Below are 23,062 nucleotides of genomic sequence, written 5' to 3' on the forward strand. Positions count from 1 at the left end.
ACAGAAAAAGGCAGATCTCGCATACCGTGGTCATGATAGAAGCTGGGTGTTTGAATACATTATTTGTTTGATATGTGGTTCATGCCGATAGGCGGTTTACAAAGGAAAGACGATAGGTACGCTTTGCGTGTGACGCTAACTAAACTTTGGTGCCTCCCAAACTATCTATTTCCTCTTGCCGCTCCTAGGGGAGAGGGGAAATGCCCCTAAAACTCAACCCGATATTTCTATCCTAGGGAAAATGTACTCATTTCATTTCATGCACCCCCATCTTGGCGAATACCTTTTCGTGACGAGGATCTGTAGGAAGTGCTTGCACAATGACCGCTTCAAGTTCACGATGAGATCCATTGGAGCCGATACGCTCACGATATTTCCAGTCTGTTTCTCCACTGCGCTCCGAGAGCATGACATCTTCCCTTGCACTCGGATTTTCCCGCAGGCGATCTGCAACTGTTTGGCTTGCGGAGACGAACCAGGGGAGGCGGCCATTGGGCTTGACTAAATTGACGAAATAAGCCCAGGTCCGTTATTATTGATGTGATATTAAGGTAATTTCGGAACTTACTAGTCCAATACTCCCGGTGATCTTCATCATCTGGAACGATGTAACCGCCGGAAATAACCTTAGTTATGTAGATCATCCCGTTAAGTGCCGTGTATACCATCAAACCCGCTATTAGGCCATAGGCGGCGCTATAGCCAAAGGGGATGAACATGACAGTTACGAATGCAGGGACGGCGTCGCCGATGTAGCGCCAGTTGATCGACGTGATCTGTCGCATCATGAGGCAGCCAACCTGGTGACAGGGTCAACGGCGAAGCTCGGGTCAGCAGTAGTACGGGTACAACTTACAAGAATCAGAGTACACCCGGTAGCCCATGGTGGAATAGATGCGAATATGGGAGCGAAGAACATGGATATAATGAAGCACAGCCCACAAGTCATTGCTGTCAATCCGGTCTTTCCTCCTTCGGCAATGCCAGCGCCACTTTCAATAAAAGCTGTGACAGGCGAACAGCCAAGAAGCGCGCCAATAGATATGCAGAAAGCGTCTGTGCAATAAGCGATTGTTGATCTGGGGAAATCCCCAGTCTCCGAGTCGACAACACCAGAAAAACGGGCCATCGAGTAGAGCGTTGCGGTACAATCAATGATGTCGACGTAAAGAAAGGTAAAGAGAGCGAGGGCGAAGTGGCCAGAATTTTCGGAGATGTTCCAATCTAATGCGTTCAAGGTACGATCAATAGGCTGGAAGCTGACCACCTTTTTGAAAAAGTTGAATCGGTCGTTGCCAATTTCGGAGTCGGGGAAGAAGGTCACTTCAGTTCCTCGTCTGTAAAGATGTTAGTAGAATTCGCCGTTCAGAGGGATTCATCAGACATACGGCCATGAGATGATAGATACAAGCAAAATGGCCAATATCATGGCACTCTTGACTTTGTAAGACATCAAGTACGCTGTCAGAATGCCACCGCACATGATGCCAAGCCACATCTAAATGCTCTGATTAGCTGGGCCTTGTCCAGGTATTGCGATGCAACGTACCGTCGGTGATGTCATCTTGTGGCTTTTACAAGTGCCAAACTCATCCTTGTATTGATTTGGACATCCAGCAATGTCAAGTGGTGTACTGCTCGAACCTGCAATAGCTCCAATGCCAGCATTATTGCTGAGGCCCACCTCGGCTAGGAATAGCCCGATGCCGCAAGCAGCGGCAATCTTGAGCGATACAGGGATTACCTTGACGAGCCATTGTCGCATTCCGATCAAGGACAAGAAGATGAATATCAGGCCCTCGACAAAGACGGCAGTAAGTGCAAGGTTGTAAGAGATGAGACCACTTCCATTGAAACCTACGATTTGATAGGCAAAGTATGCGTTGAGTCCCATTCCTGGGGCGAGGCATACTGGCATGTTTGTTAGGAATCCAAACAAGAAGGAACTAAAGCCTGCTACTGCTGCTGTTGCTGTGATGAGATTGCGGTTGACATCTGGTCATGTGTTAGCCAAAGTCTGTAATTCATGCGTAGACTGCTCGTGCCTTGTTTGCAAATGAGATACTCGCTGTTTTTTAAGCACAAAGGGTCGGCTGTGTCGTTGCATACGCAGTTTCCACCGGTGTCCGAGAGAATGGTAGCCTAGTCTCTCAGTAACGTTTTTGATACGGGACCCTCACAGACTAACATTGACAGCGATGATGTACGCCATAGTGAAGAATGAAGTGAGCCCAGCTCGAATTTCTGTAGTAAACCTAGTGTGCTTGATTTCATCCTCCTATTCGGCATGTCAGCGAGTGATAGCAGGGCGCGAATGTTAGCAATGAAACACACATGTCCACAGCCATCGAGGCGAAAGATCCTCCCGAAAGTTGACTTTCCAACCTGGGCATTGAAAGCGTCGACATAGGCGTGATAAGTTTCCATGGCTGCAGATGTGTGAAGACAAGCAAATGTGGAGATGCGGATCTTTGCTGGGAGGAGGGGGCGAGCAGGAGGACCGCAAAGGATCTGCCTGCACCGACTATATGTGTGTCGCGGGTGGCGTGGTATAAGCAAGCATGAACGAGGCTCAAGCAAAAGCAGATGACATGTATAGGGCTCGCGACTGCGACGAGTCAGACCGAAGCCATAAGCAAAAGGCATATAATAATGCCACTGAGAGATAAGAGGGCTCCAAGGCTTTGCTAGTCTTGAGATCAGAAGCAGGCCAGACGGCAAGGCGCTGACGGAGGCGGGGAGCAAGGGGAGCCAGTTCCGGCACCAGGGTAGAAACACGCATCCGAAAGCGTTCTCATGTAGGGAACCAAGGGGTGACGCAGCGGTGGCATGATCCTAGTCAGTTCCGCCGCGGCAAGAGCGTTGTCGTACAGGCGAACCGGATGCTGTGGAATGGTACGCGCGGGTGGGTGTAAGTCAAGTAGCCCTGTGTGGTGGTTGAGCATTGTATGATCACGGGCGGAAGCGAGTCAGGGGCGCAGGTGGGCTGACCGGGGTTAGTCAGGCACCCTCGACGCAGATCCAGCCGCATTCCGCCTGGCGCATCTGTCGATCATCCGTGCAGTAATACTCGCCCCGCACTGGCAGCAGACGGCCAACACCTCGGCGTCTCAGTGGCAGTGGGTGTTGCGCCATAGTGTTTGTTTCTTTTGGCTGCACATGGCGTGTCTAATGTGTCGGTAGTAGGTGTCCTATGCCCAGTGCTCAAAGGCCAGACTTTGTGCCGCTGCGCCGGGTGCGTGGCACTTGGCCTGCGTCGACGAAGATCGACATTGATCTCCCGCCGCCGAACGACTCGATTTTTCCTCTTACGTCTGCTGGCCGTGTTTGGTAAGCCTGCTGGTGCTCCGCAAGACAGGCCACCTTGTCTCCTTGTCAAACCTTGCGACCAAATACCGCAGAGTGCAGACGAAGAGGCTGACGGGCTGGCCTGGCTGGCCTGGCTGGCTGCGCCTATCGTGCAGCATTACAGTGTGCTTTTTTCGGGGAAGTCCCACACCAGATAGAGAGACGCATTGCACGTCCTTAGCACGTGTGGCCGCAGACCTCTCCAGCAATGCGACCGGCATGTCCAAGAAGGGCATTGTGTTGGGCAACCGTGCGTCTAGCATCCGAGCACGACAGCATGGGGGTGGGTAGTGTGCTTGGCCGTGTAGTTTGGCTCGGGAAGCCCTGATTATTAGGCCTAAAGCAGAATTAAGAGGTCAATAACGCCACATTCTCGTTGGTGCGACAGCGTTTCGTCAATTACTCACATACGGCCAGTGCCAGGTACCGCTACGTGATCTGCTTGACGGCCGCAACACCATCTGCCAGGCGCCCGTGTCGGCGTGCATTGACCGACCAGAAGGCTCCATTCTACTCACAAATAGCCTCCAGTCCACGCTCTGCGCTCGCCACCTAGGGCTGTCGACTTGGAGTGTGGCCCCACTAACCCCACTGCGTCTCGTCATCCATAGTCGAGCATGTTTGCAACAGACCTTCCACTGGAGAAAGAGCCCGAGACATTCGGAGCTCGGAGAGAACGAAAAGCGAAGGAGCGATCTGTTAGGTCACCATCTATCGGTGCCTCTACTACATCAAGAAGCTCGAGAGGCTCTGCCTCGACTGAGCGTGACGCATGGTGGCCGACGAGCTTGAAGAAGGCAAACATCATCAAGCCTAAAACCACACGACCTCCGTCAGGCTCCAGTCAGTCTTCGCAAAAGACTTTCCGTAATGTTCCGGCGACATTGGATATGAAAAAGGCACGTGAATTCAAGGATCCAGCGCTGCAACCAAGTTGGACGTATACTAGCTCGCTTTCTGGCACTCTGCCATCCGGAAACTCTTTACACTTGGACGAATACCACCAGCCCTCAGAGCTCGAAGGTGATAACTCGTCTCGACAATCAAGCTCCATTTCTTCACATGCCTCGAGTAAGTCGCTAACCACTATGTCGTGTTGGGAGTTGCGCTGATGTTTTTGGGCAGATGACCGAGATGAGGCAATGACGCCCATCACAGTAGACAGCGACGACGCCTATCACCTGCCAACAATGAGTCCAGAGTCGTTTGTGACAAGCCGAAGCAGAGCGAGTTCATCGGCAGGCGAACCCTGTTCTTCAACATGGTCGTCTGTTCTGGACATGAGAAGCAAGAAAAAGGCGTAAGCAGTACGGATTCTGTCGTTGTGTGCTTGTACTAAGCCTCTGTAGCTCTCCACAGCCAACAAAGAAAGGATATCCGAGACCAGAAGCGTTGGAATTATACGACGGTTTCCACAGGAAAATGAGTTTGAACGACATACGAACACCCTCTTTCGACTCGGACATGTCCAGCAAACCTTTCTCGCAATGGCAATGTCTCGCTCCTCGCGAGGTACCCACGGAAATACAGCTGAATGCGCAAAAACAACCATCTGCCAGCATACTATATTCTCCCAATAGCAGCTCTGTGCAGCTTACCCGATTTCAGCGATTTATTCGCAGAATGGAATCTGCAGGCCCTAAGGTCATACTCGATCGACTCAAGGAAGGCTGGCAGGAGGCAACCAGTGACGGAGTTGACGAAGAGGTATGTATATCTCTCTTGGTATTGGAAATGTCCTACTAATTGTTCTGCATCAGTTGATACTCGAAAAACAGCTCTGCCTGTTGACAGGCCTCCAGATGCAAACTGCGAGACATGACAAGAGCACCCCTATACCAGAGTTCAGCACAGGCAAGATCCTAGAGCTGTACGGAAATCTTTGTAAGTTGATGTTGTGCTCTGTGCTACGCTGTTGTGCAAGTTCTAACGGTTGTCATTAGCGGAGGTATACCAGTTATCAGCAATGCATCCGTCGCAAATGGTGCATTTTCTCACCACAAAACCCCAGCGACATGTTCCCTTGCCTGGAAATGTGTCATACTTGACGGTGCGCAAGTTTGGCTCAGTCCCACTGCCTTACCCGGAAGACTACTTTTCTCACATCCGAGCGTCGACTCTGCCGTCTCTTGTGCCCTCATCTGAACTGCCCGAGTTGTTTAGCGAATGCTACAAGCTGCTTGCTCCTGGCGGCTTCTTAGAGATCAGAGTCATGGATGCGGCCCCTGTGCGCACCACAGCCGGGCCACTGATGCGCGCGTGGATTGAGGACAGGCTTTCTGTCAACCTAGAGCGGCTTTTCAGATGTTCGAAACCGTGTGCACTACTCCCCGCATGGCTAACAGACGCCGGCTTTGAATTGGCCGATCAACACAAGGACCAGAAGCTAACATTACCGTGTGCTTCTGATCCAGAATCTGCCAAAGTCGATGACGAGCTCTCCACCATCATTGGTCGTGCCTTGTGGAAAGACATTTGGGGAAGTTTTGTAGACGACTCTCCTGACGAGCCAAAGTGGTGGTGGGAAGACAAGGAGATTGTGGAAGAGTGTGTCAAGCGCCAGACCGTCCTTGAGTGCAGGACGATTTTTGCATACAAGCGAGAGGTGGCTCCGTGAGCACAAAGGTAATACTAACGAAGGTATGATGTGTGTGTGTGTGTGTGTGTGTGTGTGTGCTGGAGGTGACATAGTTTGATGTTTTGTTTGCGTTTGCTTTGTATAATATAGATACCCGATGCGTTGTTGTGAACTATAATTCCGAGAAAGTTATGATCTGACTGCAACCATGGAGTTGTCGTTGACAAACTGGGTGTAGTGGGATGTCAGACGATACACGGCCTCACTTAAATGTCGCGTTTACTACTGCCCGCACGTGATAGCGCGACATTGCCTAATGTGTTCTTCCAAAGAACGCGTCTTGAACTCTATGTTAACCCTGATTGCAACCTTTTCTCTTTGCAATCAATTACACACGCGGACAACAACAATACGCTATACATAACTCGAGCCATTGGAGATTGTAACAGCATCGGAGCCATGTCGTTGCATCTTGCTCTCGGGCCTCAGCCGCGACGTCCGTGCCACGTACTCTGTTTCAGCTGGATAGTGTGCAACGCGCTGTAGCTACAATACAAGATCAGCCACGGTGTCGGCATTTCCGAGCACTCTCCATCAGTCAGCCCGCCTCTTTTCGCTCAACGGTGCTGTCACTCAGTCCTGTTTCGTGGGCTGAACACCAGTGGCTTCCAGCACGATCCCACTACCACAAGTGCGTCACCTCATCGACCACTGGAGCGCTCCCTCACCACTCCATCTGTCCACACCCAACTCGCCGGGCCCACTGCAAACTACCGACCTGGGTCTGGTCCTCGCCCATTTTCCCCCACCACCCCTGTCGATACCCGACCTACGCTTCGATATATTGCTACCGAAAACAAACCACGTCCAACCTAGAAAAAATAAATAAATTAAAAAAGATGCTCAACTCTTTGGGCACCAAGCTTGCGCTACGGAAAGCCGGATTGGGAAACATCTCGCTTCCAAAGACCGACAACTTGTTTGGTGGCAATAGTAGCACAGGAGGCTCGAAAAAGGGCACTGCGGATGGAGGAGATGCGGGCTTCGCCAACCCGTTTGCAAACGTGCAATGGGGAGTCCCCAAAGCATTCCAATCATGGACCACGCCCCCGCCGCCCCAGGACCCCGTCCGTAAGCCCCCACAAATAGGAGACCGCGCCCAGTCGCACGCGAAGTTGCAGTTCCCGGCGCCAGATGCTCGACCTGCAATAGTTTTGTTTCTGCGCTTCTGCGGATGTCCTTGTAGGTTTTTTTGTTTGTTTGTAATCCATGTTCCAGAAATCTTGAAAAGCAGTATACCACAATTGACATGTCCATCTTCATTGTCAAAAGAGAAGAGAAGCAAAAACCCAAGCCCACCAAACAAAACTCAAACTTCCCACACATACACACACACACACACACACACACACACACACAATCTAACAAAAAATCTCTCCAGTCGCACAAAAACTCCTCCTCCGCCTCCGCACCCTCGCAAACCGCTACCCCTCCATCCGCTTCATCGCCATCTCTCACTGCACGCCCGCCGCCACCACTGCCTGGCTCTCCAAACTCGGCGGCGCCTGGAACGTTGACATCATCGTCGACCCAGAGCGCAACCTCTACGCCTTATGGGGCCTCGGCATCTCCACCTGGGCACACGTCTTGCATCCGCGCAACGGCTACAATCAGGTGATGCTGAAGAAGAACGAAGGGGTTTGGGGACATGAGGTGGGGGAAGGCGCGTGTAGGTGGCAGCTTGGGGGTGCGTATGCGGTGGACGGGCGTGGGGTGGTTACGTGGGGGGCGCCGATGGAGTCGGTGGATGAGGAGATTCGGTTTGAGGATGGGGTTAAGACGTTGGGGTACGGGGATTCGAGGATGTAGGAAGGGAGGGAGGAGATGGGTATAGAATTAGACTTGAGGGTTCTTTGATTGATTCGGAAGACTGCTGCGTTAAGAGCGAGGTTGGGTACCGTGTTTTGTGAAGTTTTAGACGTAAAGAATCCGAGACGAGAAATCCAATTGGGAATATATTTGGCACTTGTTCTTATAGTTCAACTTCTTTCGTGATGCAAGCACACACCAATCCATGTATTCATCCACCAAACTATATACATCACTACTATCTACAACCCGTTAATTACACGATCTCTATCTCCATCGCCATCCGTCGTGTCTAAGATAATAATCCCATTCTATACAAATCCCCTCCCTCCTTTGCCATCGCAAACATTATCTACATACCATCATTACCCAAATTCACCCCCAAACAATCTAAAGGAAAAACGTAAATTAACTCGCGATGCTCATGACGCGATATCATCAAAGGTACGTGTGACCGTGGTGGGGGTTCTGAGGTATCATGTCTAAAAAAAAACTCGCAAGAGACCGAGAAAAAAGGGAAATCGTTAAACATCATTAACAAATGAAACAGGGGGAAAACTGAGCCGTGAAGAACAAGGTGATTCTCTCTCTCTCTCTCTCTCTCGCAGATGGGGGAGGAAGAGAGGTTCCGGTTCAAAACCGCGTTTATTTCGGTCCCAGGAGTCCGGGATAAGAAAATGCGGGGGAGGGGGGGAAAATTCCGGCGACACGGTCGTCCGCATGACCGACTAAGGATCCGAAGAAGGAAAGAGTTGCGTACTCTATTCCTTTTTTTGGAGGAATCCATGGTCGATGGGGTGTCGGAACAAACTTTCATCTAAAAGTATCGGTCGACAATGTCGTATCCGCTGCGAACAGCCCACTCGACGATTTCCATGCCGCTGATACCGCTGGCATAGTACGTCTTCTTGCAGCCCTGAAGGTTGTTGTATTTCTCGTAAGCGCCTGCGGCGAGGGCTTCGCTGCCAAAGTGGGGGAAGTAGTCCCACTTGCGGAAGGCCTTGACGTCTTCTTCGGTAAAGGGGGAGGGCTTGGCTGTGGCATTCCGTGGGTCCTTGTTGATTGTGGATAAGCTGTCGATGAGTAGGCGTTTGGCGGCTGCCTCGGTCTGGAATTCGTATGGACCCCAGGACCAGGCTACTGATACGTTGGATTGCTGGCTTAGGCGCAGAATGGCGACGGGCTCGCCGTCGTTTGGTGGGGGTATGTTGGGCGAGGTGCTGGCGGCGACGTAGGACACGCCGAATGGAAGCTCGAGCTCCACGGCCGAAGAGTAGTACTGGTGCGTCGTAACGTTGGCAAAGGTATTATGCTCTTCCTCGGTCAAGTCGACGCCAACACGCTCCAGGTTTTCTAGGCTTGGGGGAAAGGCAAAGATGACGGAAGAGCATTCTTGCTTGTTCCAAGAAACAAAGTTTCCTTTTGGTACCGTGTAGGTCAAGATTGGGTTGGGTCCCGATCGGTCTACGCAACGGACATCAGCAGACGTGTAGATGGGCGTCTCGCAGAGCTCCTTCTTGGTGTACTCGGCAAACATTTTGTGAAAGTCCATGTAGTACACATTGCGAATGCCTGCAAAGGCTGTGAGAATGTCAGGCGTGAAGTACTTTAGGATGTAGAGCTAGTCAGATGTTAGCGCGTTCTGCATGCGCGATCCCTGCAAAAAAGTTGGCGGGCCATGACGTACTGCTGGGACAATGTTGATATCTCCATAACCATAGAGCGCGACAGCATTGACAAGCAGAAGAGGGAGCGCAGTGAAATTGTTCTGGCGAAACCACTCTGCGCCTGACAGGGTAAATTCGTGTGGGATACCGTCCTGTTCCTGCATTAGCCTAGTGGATTTTGTGTATGACAGGGGGGGCTGTACCCTGTAGTTGAGAGCACTGGCGGGTCGGAAGCGCTCATTCCACAGTACAACGTATCTCGGGATCTCTGCAGCGACCGTAGCGGCGAATTGCGCGGTCAAGGCAGGGTAGGGCAGGATGTCGCCGCTTGTAAAGTTGTAGATGTACTGGCTACGCGCGCCGGCGAGCGAAAAGGACTCAATGGCAACATCGGTCTTGTTTAGTATGCCGACGGTCTCGGTGTAGGTGCCATTGGAGAAGAAGGCAGCGCCGAGAGGGTGGAAGATGCCTCTGGATAGGCGGTTAGTCGCGTCTGAGGATTGCGACGCTGGGCAGGACTTACTTTTCATCATACCACGACTGGCATTTACCACCGACCTTTTCTTGTCGGTCGAAAACAACAGCGCTGATGCCCTTGTCTTTCAACCTACCAGCGGCGGCCAAGCCGGCCGGGCCTGCGCCAATGATGCATACTGGTTTTTTATGATGATGATGAGAGTCGCCGGTTGGGGCAGAGAGGACCAGCGAAGGAAGCGCGACCAAGGATACGAGGAGCGACCACATGGCAGAGAGAGAGAGAGTGTCGACGGGGAGTTTGGCGCAAAGGGGACAATTGGGGAGGGCATGAGAAAGGATGGGGCACCAGTACCTGCAGCTTACATATAGCAGTAGTGCTGGGTGCGGAGGCTTGCGTAGTTTGGTTTCCTTTTCGGATGTTCAGTGCCCTGTAGGGCCAGGCGCTGCGCGGTGCGTTGGCATTAGACGGGATACAGGCGGGCTAGCACAGGGCCTCGCTGCCACCTCTGACGCCAACTCTGGATTTGCAACCATGGTCAGGCTGGAGCGAGCATTCGCGAGGTAACTTTTGCAATGGTAAACGGTCGTGCGCAGAAGCATTGGGCGCCTCCTGTGACGTTTGGGACGAGGGTCTGCTACGCGGGAGGAGGTCGGTATGGATGTTTTTTTGTTTTTTCCCGCAAGCCCCGGCCTGGTCGCAATCCGGGACAACGGCGGCCCAAGACAGCCAGATTATGTACTGCAGCACCTCAATGGGATAAGCAGGCCGATGGGTGTGTCTGCCCTATGATGGGCAGACGGTGTTTGGAGGCAGGCTTCGCAGCAGGTTCTGGAAGCGGTGAAGGAAGAGGTGTAGGCACATGTCATGGTGCAGCAGCCATGCGGTACGCGAGTCGGGAAATGGAGCCAGGGCATCTGTCGCCATTCAGCATTCAGCCCTGTCGCTAGTCCCCCCGCCAACGTTTGACCTCCAGCCGCCCATCTCGCCGGGACTGGTTCCCGCCTCTTCAAAAAGCCTCTTCAACAGCCCGACAACACTGTATCTTTACGCCCACCGTCAGGCCACTCGCTATTACAGACACGTCGCGTGTGTACTTACACACACACATACACACACACCTCTGGCCTGATGCTGGCCTCTCTTGCACTGCCCGCGCCGGATTGGGCACGCCGCGTCGAGACAGACGTCATCTCCCGTCGGCGACTAAGCCTGCGTTGGTTATGCCGCGAGATTGACACCTCACACTGCCAGCCTTGCCGTGACAATCCAACCAGGCATCGTGACGGCGGAAATTGCGCCCGCTAGGCAAACTCCATGCGCATGCGTGCGGTGGAGAAGCGGGATGGGCTGACATCATGTTCCATGCCCACGGACCAATCCACCGCTGAAACATAAATAGATATGCTCAGGGTCTTGCTTCAAAGCAAAAGTCCAGGAAAAGAAAGAGGGTGTCGCACCATGGGCCAACCCTGCTACCACGGCATGACGGCACCTCACCTCAATAACATATCCACGCATGTCCACATCATGCTTGTCTGAGCCTGGAGCAATCAAGTCAGTGTGTAGCATGTAGGTTCTCAATTGAGACGGGTACAGTACGTATGCCCTATACAGGTTAAAACTGAACACTCAAGGGGGATCTGGTAGCCAACCACACCTTCATTCTCAGCCTGTAGGGTATCTCCTGCATCGCGTTCAATCATACCAAAGCTACGACTGGCCTGCATCTCAACAGGGAACGAAACGCGAGATGAGTATGGGAAAAAAGAGGTCGTTGCCCTGGTGGGCTGACGTGATGGCATTACATGCTATCGTAGTAGAGTACTAACCGCCTCGCTAAGAGACGCGAAAAGAAGAGATTGGCATCGTGATGCGCAGTTGACCGCCCAGAGAACAAGGACAAGAGGGGAAAGAAAAGAGAAGAAAGAAAAGTCGAGTCCGAGAGAGCCGCCCAGTCTTGGTTTTTCCAAGTCAGGATATTGGTGGTAAGAAAAATACAAATGAAAATGAAAGTTGAGGGTACGAATGGCCCACCAGGAAAACCCCTAGCTCAACGGTACCCCAATGCCACACGCTCAACGTATGCGAATATTAAATAAAGGTAATGTGCACTGCGCCTCGCGATCAGTACATGTAGGCTTTTTGCTGCTCTATATCAATCTCGAACCGACTTTTGTCTGTGTCACCACTCATTGGCCGCTCCGAGAAGGTGCTGTGGTGGGCTGGGTGCGTGCTGATTGCAAGCCCAGGCTGCGAGTCGTTGTTCTCAGTCAGCCTGCGTGTGTCCAGCTCGACCTGGTCGATGACAGGTGTAATCTTCTCCTTCTTTTTGCTGTGTTGCGAGCCACTTGCATATCTTGAACCCTGTTGTCTCGCTCGATGCGGGAAGAGCAGGGGCTTGAGTGCCGGGATGCATCCGCAAATGACACCGACGTTTGTTTCAATGGCCGTCCATACCCAGATCTGGTACCCTTCCCAGGTTGCATCGTATGTCTTGAACAGTGTGTAGTGGACCCAGTACGCTCGGAAGCTGCTGGCAACAACAATAAGACCGCCAACGGAAAAGAGAACGACCAGTCCGAGGCGTTGACTCCATGGAAGTGAGAGCGAAAAGAGAGTTGGGATCGGTAGTGCGTAGATCATGAAGTCGGTTACAACGTTGAGGACACTTTGTACGACAAGCGGGGGTCCCTCTGGAATACAGTCCCGATGGTCGGCATTCAGCTTCCAATAGCTCGAGATTGGGCTGTAGTTGTCAGCACTAGAAGGACTGTTTGCTTTGGATATAGTACTCACATGCACTGTACCCACAGGGCAACCAGGAAGACGACGAAAGCGGCAAAGACGAGAGCAAAAGTCGCCCACACCAACTTGCGGAAAATGGACTTTTCGGGTGCGATGCGGAAGTACGATACCAGGATCGACATCTTGATAGTCGATGATGCAAGTACAAATAATGTTTGGCCTGCCATGGACGCCTGCAGAGGTTAGCATCAGCTTATCGTGCCACGAGCCAACCCATGGTCGTACCTGTCTGCCAACCATCATCTCATGTGGCTTCAGGTCCCAGACATGACGGTCCCAACCGTACAGCTGAGACGCCATGATGACAATGACGGTAGTACCTGTATGATGAGTCAGTCATGATGGGGCTTGATGCGAGCTGGTGGGGGGGGAGGAACGCACCAATACTGAAGATCATGGCAAGAATCATGAGATAGTCGTCATACCAGCTCTTCTTCAACCATGATATCCGTACCCAGAGCCTGAGGAAGACGACTATCATGGCAATTGGAAGTAGCGTCAACTCGACAATCATCAACCCCGGGCCTCTAGTGACGGGGTCGATGTAGTTGGGCTTGGGCCAGGTCTTCAGGACCTCTGGCGGGGGAGACCTCATCGTGTGCGGCAAAGCAAAGTTTCAAACAAGGTAGATGGACTTCAGATGGATAATAGGTCAGACTGAGGAACGAGCGTCATCAGCGTCCAAGATGCACGGGACTGGGAATGGACAGGAATATAACTCTCCTCGAGGGCGACAAAAGGGACTCGGACCAGTCTGCTCGAGCTGCGCCGTGCACATCGGCTCGACTCCATGTGGAACTCGCCTTCACTGGGGAGGGGCATGGTACGCGGATACACAGAAAAACTTCGCATACGCTGCACTATTGGTAGGCGTCAACGGCAGCTCCGTTGCGGGTGCTTGGACTGGTGTCGGATTGGCCCGCAGGGGTCCCGGTACCCTCAACACAGCCTTCGAAGGCAGCGCGCACCGTGACTTGCTGGTACTTTAGACTACTGTGGAGAAGCGAGCAAGTAGACGCAAGCTGAGGGTGGAGTGGCCCAGTCTGGGTCCAGGCATCTTGTTGCTGCGGTCCATCAGTGGCTGAGTGCTACTATGAGTGCCTGGCCAATCGCCACTAGAAGCCGGGGGCACCTGCAAAGTACCTGGGCCTAAGCGTCTGTGCACGTTGCCGTTGTACAACTTGATTTGGGCTCCTTGATATAAGCCGATACTTTGGGTGACTGACGGCGTCATCTAGACTGCCGCTTTCTACCAAGCCCGCGTCGCTCGTTGAGTGTCTGCCCTCGTCCACCACGCGCCTGTCGCGTGTCGTCGTTGAGAGCTCAAAGGGTCTCGCTTTGCCTCTTTGCCCGTTGTGGCGAAGCGTCTTTCGGATCGGCCGCCGAGATGCAAGGGTCATCCCAGGCACTCGCCTGTACGCCAGCGAATAACCTCACCGCATCCCATCAATGTGTGACGACCCATTCCTACACGCGCTCAAATGCGGAATGCGGAATGTGGAATGCAGAATCTGGACAGCGCCAATTTCCCGTATCCGCTCTCTCGTGGCTCAGCTTATTTAGAAATTTCTCCTCCAGCTCCAGCCCAGCACCAACTACTCGCCTGGGCATCTCAACTGCTTGACTCCCGTCCTGGTACTCGGTACCACTTGGCCCTATGACAGCTGTCATGCCATTCCATTATAGCGGTTGAATAAATAATAGGTGGCGACTTTAACTTGGCTTCGCCTTCGGGTGACGACAATTGCTGGAATCATTATGCACGCTATTCCCTCCAAGGTAACTATCAAAGACTGGGTATGCCTACTCGGACGCATCGGATGGCTACCCACTCCCGGCACGGGATGCGAGTAAGCTACCATCACATACAGCCAAAGTGGTTGAACAAAAACCCCTGTCCTAGTGCCCATCCATCCCAACGTCCCATGCTCCTCCCTGTCTCTCTCACTCCACCTATACCGCCCCCGCGGCCCATCTTGTCCTGTCCCTTGGGACCGATGACCGCGTCAGCCAGCCGTTACCCACTTGGCCCGTTAGAAGCCTACTGATCCTTCATAACAGGTGGTCCATCTCTCCCAATGACCTGCATGCACGCATCGTGTTCGCATTGGGATCATCGTTGCAGTGGTTGCGAGAGAGTGTTTTTTTCAGCCCTCAATAGTCCGCTACCGACCCTCACCACTAGCAACAATAACAACAACTGTACAGAATCTTCCCCTGTCTCAGTTAGTTCTTCATCTGCTCAGACAACTGAGATTTGGATAGACAATTCGACCCACTATTATCAGCTACTATGATGAAGCTCCTCTTCCCCAATTGGCTTTTGATATCGGATATCCTTGGACGCCCTCCACATTTCCAGATCTTTCTGCACCCCTTTTGCCTCTCGGCATATTTCCAACTGTTCAAGGGCATGGGTTCACTACCATATGTCAAAGCTGATCGAGATTGCACTCACGAACTATATTACATTTTCCGTCTAGTCATCCATATCAGGGCGTCAGTGGACGGCACAGCTTCCAATTGCCTAGCCACAAAACGCCATCAACACTGTTCAGGACTATCTGAGTCCCAGAGAAGCATTTCCAGTTTATTTTGAACAAAACAGGCACGAGCAATAATCTCTCGACCTCACTAGCCCCCGATCACCACACCACTTCTCCCGATCGCACTACTATCTTCATCGGGCAACCTAAAATAAGCACTACACTAATTCCATACCTCTCAACTCAGACCATAAAAGCGTCAAAGCACATTGTCATCGGCACTACATTCGGCCCAAACACACAACTACCGACATGACCCAAAAACGCCCTTGGGTCCCGCACGCACCCCTCTACGCGAGGCTGGCCTATCCATCCCGCCTTCCCCTACGCCATGCCATCTCTTTTGACCCAGCAGCGAATCGCCACTCACTTCAAACATCCCACGGGCATCTCGTCACGAACATTTTGTGGGGAGCTGGCCCTGGGGTAATCCCAAACGCCACTGACAGAATCGAGAATCGCGACGCTCCAATCACGACACGAAGTCTGCAAGGCTGTGAAAGTCGCCGACATCGCATGTATGTGTCAGCTCATTCTGGCATGATTTGGAAGTGAGGGGCTGGTTTACTAACACCCCTTTTATCGAATGATGTGTCTTGTTTATACTTACTCAGCACAGTCATGTTGACTGGGTTGAGGATCTCGCTTCGAGTATACGAACTTGATGAGGCTGTGGGGGTTGTGCTACCACGTCATTGTGGTGCGTTTGTATCTGATGTATACAGGAGAAAAAGATGGGTGAAAGAATAAGAGGTTTTGGTTCTAAGAAGTTTGGTTTTTACTTGCCGGTTGGTTTGGAACAGGGCTGCCGGTATGAACAGTTGTTGCAGCTCGTCAAGATCTATCTAAGAACATCTCACTAATAAGTCATCTTAGATCAAAGCCTTGGTCTGCCAAGGACTGACTTGTCCAAGAACCTCCTGATATGTATCTTGCGTTCCCCTTACTCTCTATTTCCCTCTCTCCACAGCACTCATAGTATGTGTCGAACATACCCGACATTCTCACCGTCAAAACACGATCGACAAACGATATTGAAAAGTCATTAAAACCCACCCTAAACCACAAACCACAAACCCTACCCTCTCCCCTTTATCAGATCAGCCGCCTTCTCCGCAACCGCACACATAGTCGCCTGCAAATGCGCCGCCAGAATCATCGACACAATACTCACATTCACTACACTCAACCACTGCACTCCATACACCAACAACTCATCACTAACACAGCCTCCCAGCTCCTCAGGCATCATACTACACCCACCACTCGGATGCGCAAACGACGGTTGTAACGACCCCAACCTTACACTTCCCTGAATAATCTCTTCGTCCGTCTGATACTGCGGCCCTGGGCTAGTTTCAACGGGGCTGTAAGGAGCAAGTGCCGGTGAGGATGCCCAGTGAGTGCGGTTAAATCGCGCGAGCGCTACCATGATGTCTGTGTCAATGGGGTTCTCGAAGGTGTTCCATTGGACAATGGGGGTAGGCGGCGGGATGCGTAGTATTTAGTGTGATGGTACCGCGAGAGAGGGGCTTGTTGTTTGCGATGCTGGAGAGGCCGCCGGGTTGAATTACGATTTCGCCGACGGCGGCGGTGGTGCAGGAGAATTGGGTGGCGAGGATGGCGCGCTGGGCGGTGAAGCCGGCGAGGAGTTAGGTGTTGGTGGAGTAGCGTTTGGGGAGGAAGTGTGTGGCTATCTGGGAATGGAATTTTGAGACTGTGGCGTTGAAGGACGGGGAGAAGTGTTGGAGGGCGAGGAAGATTAAGCCGTTTGATTTGCCGGTGGAATAGGGACCAGTGCGTGACTTTGAGTACTCGGCGTATGTTGTCTGGTTGAAAGTCGTGTTGGTGTTGAGGGCGCCCATGCTCTCTGCGTTTAGGTTTTGCAGATCGAAATTCATGTAGTTGGCAATGTGGTCTTGGAAGTTGGAGCTAACGGCTGGGAGGTCCTGTAGCATTCAAATGTCAGACTCGAAGTATACAGGATACCATTTGCATAGTTTACATTCTTTACAGCGACACCAGCGGCCTCGAGTACATCTTTGGGGCCAATACTAGAGTACATGAGTAAGTGTGGTGTGAATACACCTCCAGTGGCGAGAATGACTTCTTTGGCTGCGAAAACTTAGGCTTGCTCGTTGGTACTTTTGGCGTGTACTTGACTCCAGTCGCTGTCAAGACACCAGCTCTGTCCTTTGAGAAAGTGATTTCATCAACATGGGTTTCCGTCATTAGCTTGAAGTCCTTACGCGACACGATGGGATCATAGTACGCTGTACGTGCGGTAGACCGTGTAGCCGTGGCTTTATCAATCGAGTTTGGCGACCAATAATGACTAATAGGCTCCAAGAAACCTTCCTGCGGATGAGGAATATCAACATTATCCCACGAATGGTGTATAGTCTTTATATCAGGAAGTTGGTAGTCCGGAATAGAAACCTTGAGCGGGCCGTTTCCATAAGCCTTCGCATCATGCTCGATGGCAAATTCCTCGGTAGTTTCATTCGATGGTGCGTCGAAGTGATTGTTTTTCATAAAGTACGACTTTAGGTCCTGCCAGTCTCAGCCTTTGTTTCCCAACTCCGCCCAAGCATCGTAGTCGGCATCGGCGCCACGATCGAATTACATGCCGTTTACAAATGACCCGCCACCTACGACGTTACCGACTGTTACCAGAAATGTTCAATTGCCGAGAGCTAGGACTGGAGCGCTGTAGATGTCGTACATGGCTGCAAGGTTTAAGCCACCTGAATTGCCGGGGATTCTGGAGAGGGTGCTGTTGCTGAGAGCGCCATTTTCGATGACTAATACTGTCTATGCGGGTAGAGTTTTCAGTGCCGATGTTTACGAAATGATGTTATGACTGATAGCGACTTACTGTTCTGATCTTCGCTGAGCCTGTTTACAACGACTAAGCTTGTTGTGCCACCTCCAACGATGACATAATCATATGTGGTTTCGCTTGTGGTAACTGCTGATACAGCCAGCTCAAATAGCGAGAGAATCACGAAAGAATGCATTTCGAGTCGGACAATTGTATCGTTCGCCTACGAATCAACAAACACCTAGGACTTAGCGACTGGCTCATGGCAGGAAGCGTGGTATATCTATTCGGTCACCTCGGTACTATTAAGCTAATTTGTCCCTCCAGATCCTAAACTTCCTGGGCTGCGTACCCTGCGCAATACTCGCTGCAAAAGGCGGCCAAGGCCGTCTGATGGCAGATTCATGGTGGCTTGTAACAGAACGTACATCGCACGAACTACATATGATTTTCACTACGCAGTGTCTCAATGTCTACGCAATGTTCCTTGTCAAGGCATGCATTTGTGCTTACTTGATGGCATTGGATTTTGGACGTAACTATCGCATCCTCATATGGACATCTGTTGTTATCGTGGCGCTGTGCAACTTTGTCATGATGCTTATGTTGCACTTTGTATACTGTCGGCCTTACTACTCACGGTAGGATTCTAGTGTGGAGGGAGAGTGCTGCCCAGAAGCAGTCAGTGATGCAACGGCTTATGTGCCGATTACATCCAATATCATCGCCGATTTAGTGAGTAGAATACACATGTACTTCAAGATTGAGTCTAACGACTATTAGATCTATACTGCTGCACCTATCGTTTACCTAAGACATATCCAGCTCAGCAAGCAGACGCAATGGGGCGTCCGAATTGTTTTCCTCCTGGGACTGGTGTAATTGCCCAATACAAAATAATGTACGGCACGCAAGCTCACACATCACGCCAGTGGCACCGGGCTTTCCGTTGCCAAAATCCCCATCACAGCCAAGTTTCTCAAGTCACAAGAAATGATGTGGGGTGCCATGGATCTAAGTATTTGCAGCATTAATGAGGTCTGCGTCGGCATCATCGTCGCAAATCTTCCGTCTCTGCGAAACACTATCCTAAATCTATTCTCTGAAAGCATCCCAGTGAGCTCTTCCACAGCCATGCGTGTCTCACAGAAACCCACTAGCCATTTTGATATTGTCTCTTCACACTATGCTTCCAAGGGCCACACAAAGTTGCAAGATGACGAGGACGAAAGCGAACGCTGCATCCTAGAGTTAGGAGAGAGACGGCAAAATTGGAGTATTATGAAGACCACTCGAGTGGATGTTCGCAACGAAGGTGCAACATCATGCCAAATAAGTCCTGCCCAAAAACCTTTTTAGGCCGATGACAAAAACAATGTCAGCATAACATGGCAAAGCAAACGAGTTGAATAGAAAAAAATCTCATTATTCTAAAATCGAACCCTCATTAAAATCATCACCCAGCCTAACCGGGAAACGCCCTAAAATGCCTTCAAAACACCATCCTCACCCTCACAAAAGCGCACCACCCAGCGCCGAAACAATCACCATCCCCAGCATCCCTAGCCCAACCTTACTAACCCCAACCGCCGGCGCCGCCCCCTTCGAATCCCCAGTCGCACTCGCCCCGCTCCCCGACGTGCGACTGGCACTAGCAGTCTTACTCGGCGTCCCCGTCGCAGTAGCACTATTATTCGAATTGCACATAATATCGCCTGGCCTAGCTCCATTCTCCATAAAGCACGTCTGCAGCTCGCGAATCGTCTGCTCGACGCTCAGACAGTAGTATCCACATGCGCCGTTGAATTCCTCGACGGGAGCGGATTTGCAGCATTTGGAGAGGACGTCGGTGGTGTTGGAGGGCACGCCGCTGATGCTGCCGACGGCGCAAGCCGCATCGCCCGTCGGGAACTGGGTGAAGTCTGCTTGCCTGCAGGCTGCGCTGGAGCTGGCGCTTGGGGCGCTGGATGTGGCGGAGGGTGTGAGGGACATTTTTGCAACTAGGATTTCTGAGGGTGGTGTTAGTATCTTGTTGGGGTTTAAAGAGGCACAGTATGTCAGGACGCTACGTACAAGTTGTGTAGAAGGTATGTATGAGCGAATGAATGGTATGATATATAGAACTAGGTGGTGAGTGTTGTTTGTACTGCCGATATATAAAGGTCGGTGAAGAAGTAAATAATCAGGGACAGCCAGACGGTGAAGAAATATCCACAGAAAATACGAGCATGATATGACATTGGCCCACGTCACCTGAACCATTTCCACCGATACCGATTAGCTGTTGCCCGTCCAGCATTTGGGCGCAGCTGGTGATCTGAGGCTGGGAGGTGGCTTGCGAGTGGCTGGAGCCCCCCGCAGGGCTGCTTAGGGGCTCCGCATCGTCGGTTATTTTTGGCAGCTTATGACGGGTTGCCCGGGTAGCGGCTCTTCCACTCGATGCAAAACTCGCTAACATTGCTGGGAAACAGTAGACATTTACGAGACTCAGCGATAGACATAATGGAGCCGCTGTCTTCGTGTAGGTCGGTGGGTGGAATATGGCGAGCTTTTACGATAGCAACTGCTCGATGAGCGGGAAAGGCAGCTTGGCAGAAACGCAATATCACGAATCATGTCGGCAAAACCTATCCGATGTGAAGAGCGAAACAGAAGTTTTCTTGAAAATATATACAGTATTTACAAAGTTGTTCAGTATTTACAGTGGCATGGAATGGGTTTAAATCTACAACTTGGCCTTCTCGGCCTCAGTCGCAGCGTACATAAAGGCACCGGCACCCTTGCCGTCATTGACCAGCTTCTCAACACCGGTGTAGTATTCGTACGAGGCATCGCCCTTCAAGCTTCCAACTGTCACGGTGCCCGTGAAGCTCAATGTGCCGTTCTTTTCGAACTGGATGAAATCACTCAGCAACAGTTTCCAGGCCTTGGTAGCCGGCTGCTTGTACTCCTTGCCCAAGAGTCCCAGCCTAATTCCCTTCAAGTATGAGTAAGTGAACATGGCAGTTGCACTCGACTCAATGTAGTTGCCCTCCCTTCCAGCAAGCTCTGGGTCCATAAGGAGGTACCATCCGCCCTTGGCGTCCTGGACCTTCTTGATGCCAGAGGCGAGCGTCTTGTAGTAGTTGAGGAGCTTGGAATAGCCGGCGTGGGTCTTGGGCCAGACCTCCAAGACCTCGACAAGCGCGACAAAGTACCATCCCAGAGCACGGTCCCATACGTAAGGGGAAGCACCTGTCTCAGGGTCTGCCCAGACAGTTGATTTGTCTTCGCTGTAGCCGTGGTAGAGAAGGTTGGTAGTTGAGTTGCGGCAGTGCTCCTCGATGAGATCGAATTGCAGCTCAATGTCGTTCCACGCGGTGATGTTTTGAGGCTCAAAGTAGGATGTGTAGGTTGCGTAAAAGGTATCAGCCATGTAGATACCGTCTAGCCACATCTGGTTTGCGTATACAGGGGCACGGTGCCAGAATCCTCCTTCGGGAGTACGAGGCCATCGGTTGAGCTGCTCACGAAGACCCTTGGCCGCGATGACGTATTTGTTGTCTTTGCGGCCTTCTGAGTTCCAGAAGTAGAGCATGTTGTTTCCAATACGGATGTCATCCAGAGTGTAGAATGTCGAGTTCCAGCCCTTGAGGGTACCGTCGGCTGAGACGATGGAAGACACGGCGTTGGAGGCATACTTCAGGAGGGCGCGGTCGTTCTGTGTGGTTGCAGCCTTCTGGATGCCTTCGTGGATGACTGCGGCGACGTAATGATTGTCAATGTTCTGGCTCTTCGACAAGAAAGATGAAGCCATCCATGTAGACCATGGCTTGCTCAGATTGGGGCCAGCAGTCGTACTGCTACCCAATAGCAAGGAGGTCAAAGCTGGGAGATGCATGGTGGCAAGCCGGTAAATCTTATTAGATAAAAATTATAGAATGGAGTCACGGATCTTGGTGAAGCAAGAGGGAAACCCGCGGGTACTGGGACTAGTTCCGAGCCATCATATCCTTATATACACCACCCATTGCTATCGTAGTAGTTGCTCCCTTTGCTTGAAATTCCGGCACTAGCGCAGCCATCATGAAATTAATCTATGCGGGCCCCGCCCAACGGGGCCAAGGTGAACGGACATCCCCATCATAGTTATTTCACCCCCCAATGAGATAGGGGCACTCTCTAGCGCAGCACTATGTATAGCTAGATAGGATAGATCTGTAATATCCATTCTACCTAATCTACCTAGCGCTGTAATTTAACCCTTCATTCCATTCTCTATTCTTATTCTTCTCTCGCTCTCACCTCTCACCTCCTTCTCTTTCTTCTTTCTTCTTTTTCTTCTTGTCTCTACACTTATATCTCGAAAATCAAAATTAGAGTAGTAAAAGGAAAGAGATAATAGAGAGAGGAAAAAAAGAGAGCGGTAGCGGCAGAGATGGAGAGAGGCGAATCTTCTCTTTCTTTCTCTTTTGCCCTACTCATGTAAAATAAGACAAATATAGTTAGAGACTATACTAAGCATGGGGGCCTTGCTTGTGGGGGGGGGCCAAATAACTGTTATGGACATGTCCGTTCACCTTTGCCGCTCAACGGTGGCACAGCTTCGATCCTTCTATCTGAATGGGCCACTGAAGACTCTGGACGAAGAGCTTTGTCCATGGTGGGCGGAACCGGCAAGGGACGGGTGGGGGTCGCCTCTTGGCAGCGGAGAAATTGGTGATTGGAAAAGTTTTTGTGGAGACTGCGGCCCGGAAACAACATTCTTTCGACCACCCGAGAGCCCAGAACATACTGACACAAGTCGTTTTTACCGCATTTGTATTATTGGATTGTAGGGATTGTGGTGTGAGAAAATATTGATGGTGCAGTTTGAAATCAGGAGAACAGTGCAGGAAGGGGTTTGTGAGAGAACAGCAAATTAATGCGCCTGCCGCTAGTGTAATCAAGCTTACCAAGATCGCGGCC

General features: G+C 51.5%; 9 protein-coding genes across 9 annotated transcripts; 4 read left to right on the plus strand and 5 right to left on the minus strand.

Annotated features, from left to right (window-relative positions):
- Positions 1 to 247: 247 nt before the first annotated feature.
- COCSADRAFT_95972 (uncharacterized protein) lies at positions 248 to 2,427 on the minus strand (the record flags this gene model as incomplete). The annotated part of the gene is made up of 8 exons (XM_007704727.1): positions 248 to 501; positions 569 to 800; positions 857 to 1,337; positions 1,389 to 1,498; positions 1,550 to 1,995; positions 2,037 to 2,142; positions 2,189 to 2,278; positions 2,335 to 2,427. 8 exons carry the CDS (start codon positions 2,425 to 2,427, stop codon positions 248 to 250), a joined length of 1,812 nt encoding a protein of 603 aa, XP_007702917.1.
- A 1,291-nt stretch (positions 2,428 to 3,718) lies between these two features.
- Positions 3,719 to 6,189, plus strand: COCSADRAFT_148537 (uncharacterized protein). Its single transcript, XM_007704728.1, has 5 exons — positions 3,719 to 4,419; positions 4,474 to 4,648; positions 4,698 to 5,055; positions 5,109 to 5,232; positions 5,292 to 6,189. The coding sequence occupies exons 1-5, from the start codon at positions 3,966 to 3,968 to the stop codon at positions 5,963 to 5,965; spliced, it is 1,785 nt and encodes a 594-aa protein (XP_007702918.1). The 5' UTR covers positions 3,719 to 3,965; the 3' UTR covers positions 5,966 to 6,189.
- Positions 6,190 to 6,456: 267 nt separating this feature from the next.
- Positions 6,457 to 7,952, plus strand: COCSADRAFT_39319 (uncharacterized protein). The gene is made up of 2 exons (XM_007704434.1): positions 6,457 to 7,168; positions 7,368 to 7,952. Exons 1-2 carry the CDS (start codon positions 6,826 to 6,828, stop codon positions 7,793 to 7,795), a joined length of 771 nt encoding a protein of 256 aa, XP_007702624.1. The 5' UTR covers positions 6,457 to 6,825; the 3' UTR covers positions 7,796 to 7,952.
- Positions 7,953 to 8,612: 660 nt separating this feature from the next.
- Positions 8,613 to 10,206, minus strand: COCSADRAFT_97024 (uncharacterized protein; the record flags this gene model as incomplete). The annotated part of the gene is made up of 4 exons (XM_007704729.1): positions 8,613 to 9,416; positions 9,483 to 9,614; positions 9,666 to 9,933; positions 9,986 to 10,206. 4 exons carry the CDS (start codon positions 10,204 to 10,206, stop codon positions 8,613 to 8,615), a joined length of 1,425 nt encoding a protein of 474 aa, XP_007702919.1.
- A 1,377-nt stretch (positions 10,207 to 11,583) lies between these two features.
- Positions 11,584 to 13,671, minus strand: COCSADRAFT_39320 (uncharacterized protein). Its single transcript, XM_007704435.1, has 4 exons — positions 13,127 to 13,671; positions 12,971 to 13,065; positions 12,737 to 12,918; positions 11,584 to 12,686 (listed from the first exon to the last, which is right to left on the minus strand). The coding sequence occupies exons 1-4, from the start codon at positions 13,338 to 13,340 to the stop codon at positions 12,065 to 12,067; spliced, it is 1,113 nt and encodes a 370-aa protein (XP_007702625.1). The 5' UTR covers positions 13,341 to 13,671; the 3' UTR covers positions 11,584 to 12,064.
- Positions 13,672 to 14,352: 681 nt separating this feature from the next.
- On the plus strand, positions 14,353 to 15,444 carry COCSADRAFT_233460 (uncharacterized protein). Its single transcript, XM_007704730.1, has 3 exons — positions 14,353 to 14,542; positions 14,807 to 14,947; positions 15,001 to 15,444. Exons 2-3 carry the CDS (start codon positions 14,824 to 14,826, stop codon positions 15,342 to 15,344), a joined length of 468 nt encoding a protein of 155 aa, XP_007702920.1. The 5' UTR covers positions 14,353 to 14,542; positions 14,807 to 14,823; the 3' UTR covers positions 15,345 to 15,444.
- A 925-nt stretch (positions 15,445 to 16,369) lies between these two features.
- COCSADRAFT_344512 (uncharacterized protein) lies at positions 16,370 to 18,311 on the minus strand (the record flags this gene model as incomplete). Its single annotated transcript, XM_007704731.1, has 7 exons — positions 16,370 to 16,728; positions 16,811 to 16,919; positions 17,010 to 17,240; positions 17,297 to 17,415; positions 17,475 to 17,844; positions 17,995 to 18,101; positions 18,170 to 18,311. 7 exons carry the CDS (start codon positions 18,309 to 18,311, stop codon positions 16,370 to 16,372), a joined length of 1,437 nt encoding a protein of 478 aa, XP_007702921.1.
- Positions 18,306 to 19,474, plus strand: COCSADRAFT_344518 (uncharacterized protein; the record flags this gene model as incomplete). The annotated part of the gene is made up of 5 exons (XM_007704732.1): positions 18,306 to 18,392; positions 18,443 to 18,730; positions 18,761 to 18,850; positions 18,899 to 18,993; positions 19,048 to 19,474. The coding sequence occupies 5 exons, from the start codon at positions 18,306 to 18,308 to the stop codon at positions 19,472 to 19,474; spliced, it is 987 nt and encodes a 328-aa protein (XP_007702922.1).
- A 153-nt stretch (positions 19,475 to 19,627) lies between these two features.
- COCSADRAFT_96999 (glycoside hydrolase family 105 protein) lies at positions 19,628 to 21,995 on the minus strand (the record flags this gene model as incomplete). Its single annotated transcript, XM_007704733.1, has 2 exons — positions 19,628 to 20,115; positions 20,894 to 21,995. 2 exons carry the CDS (start codon positions 21,993 to 21,995, stop codon positions 19,628 to 19,630), a joined length of 1,590 nt encoding a protein of 529 aa, XP_007702923.1.
- Positions 21,996 to 23,062: the final 1,067 nt, after the last annotated feature.

Source organism: Bipolaris sorokiniana, assembly GCF_000338995.1.
Source record: "Bipolaris sorokiniana ND90Pr unplaced genomic scaffold COCSAscaffold_12, whole genome shotgun sequence".
Lineage (NCBI taxonomy): Eukaryota > Fungi > Ascomycota > Dothideomycetes > Pleosporales > Pleosporaceae > Bipolaris > Bipolaris sorokiniana.

What these genes read in the sequence shown, in the direction of transcription:
- COCSADRAFT_148537 (XM_007704728.1), top strand. Translation starts at nt 3,966, where the DNA reads ATGTTTGCAACAGACCTTCCACTGGAGAAAGAGCCCGAGACATTCGGA. An exon ending in GTGACGGAGTTGACGAAGAG is followed by an intron (nt 5,056 to 5,108) that starts GTATGTATATCT and finishes GTTCTGCATCAG; the next exon opens with TTGATACTCGAAAAACAGCT. An exon ending in AGAGCTGTACGGAAATCTTT is followed by an intron (nt 5,233 to 5,291) that starts GTAAGTTGATGT and finishes GGTTGTCATTAG; the next exon opens with CGGAGGTATACCAGTTATCA.
- COCSADRAFT_39319 (XM_007704434.1), top strand. Translation starts at nt 6,826, where the DNA reads ATGCTCAACTCTTTGGGCACCAAGCTTGCGCTACGGAAAGCCGGATTG. An exon ending in GCGCTTCTGCGGATGTCCTT is followed by an intron (nt 7,169 to 7,367) that starts GTAGGTTTTTTT and finishes AAATCTCTCCAG; the next exon opens with TCGCACAAAAACTCCTCCTC.
- COCSADRAFT_39320 (XM_007704435.1), bottom strand. Translation starts at nt 13,340, where the DNA reads ATGAGGTCTCCCCCGCCAGAGGTCCTGAAGACCTGGCCCAAGCCCAAC. An exon ending in TGCCATGATCTTCAGTATTG is followed by an intron (nt 13,066 to 13,126) that starts GTGCGTTCCTCC and finishes CTCATCATACAG; the next exon opens with GTACTACCGTCATTGTCATC. An exon ending in GCCCTGTGGGTACAGTGCAT is followed by an intron (nt 12,687 to 12,736) that starts GTGAGTACTATA and finishes TGACAACTACAG; the next exon opens with CCCAATCTCGAGCTATTGGA.
- COCSADRAFT_233460 (XM_007704730.1), top strand. Translation starts at nt 14,824, where the DNA reads ATGACCTGCATGCACGCATCGTGTTCGCATTGGGATCATCGTTGCAGT. An exon ending in TAGCAACAATAACAACAACT is followed by an intron (nt 14,948 to 15,000) that starts GTACAGAATCTT and finishes CAGACAACTGAG; the next exon opens with ATTTGGATAGACAATTCGAC.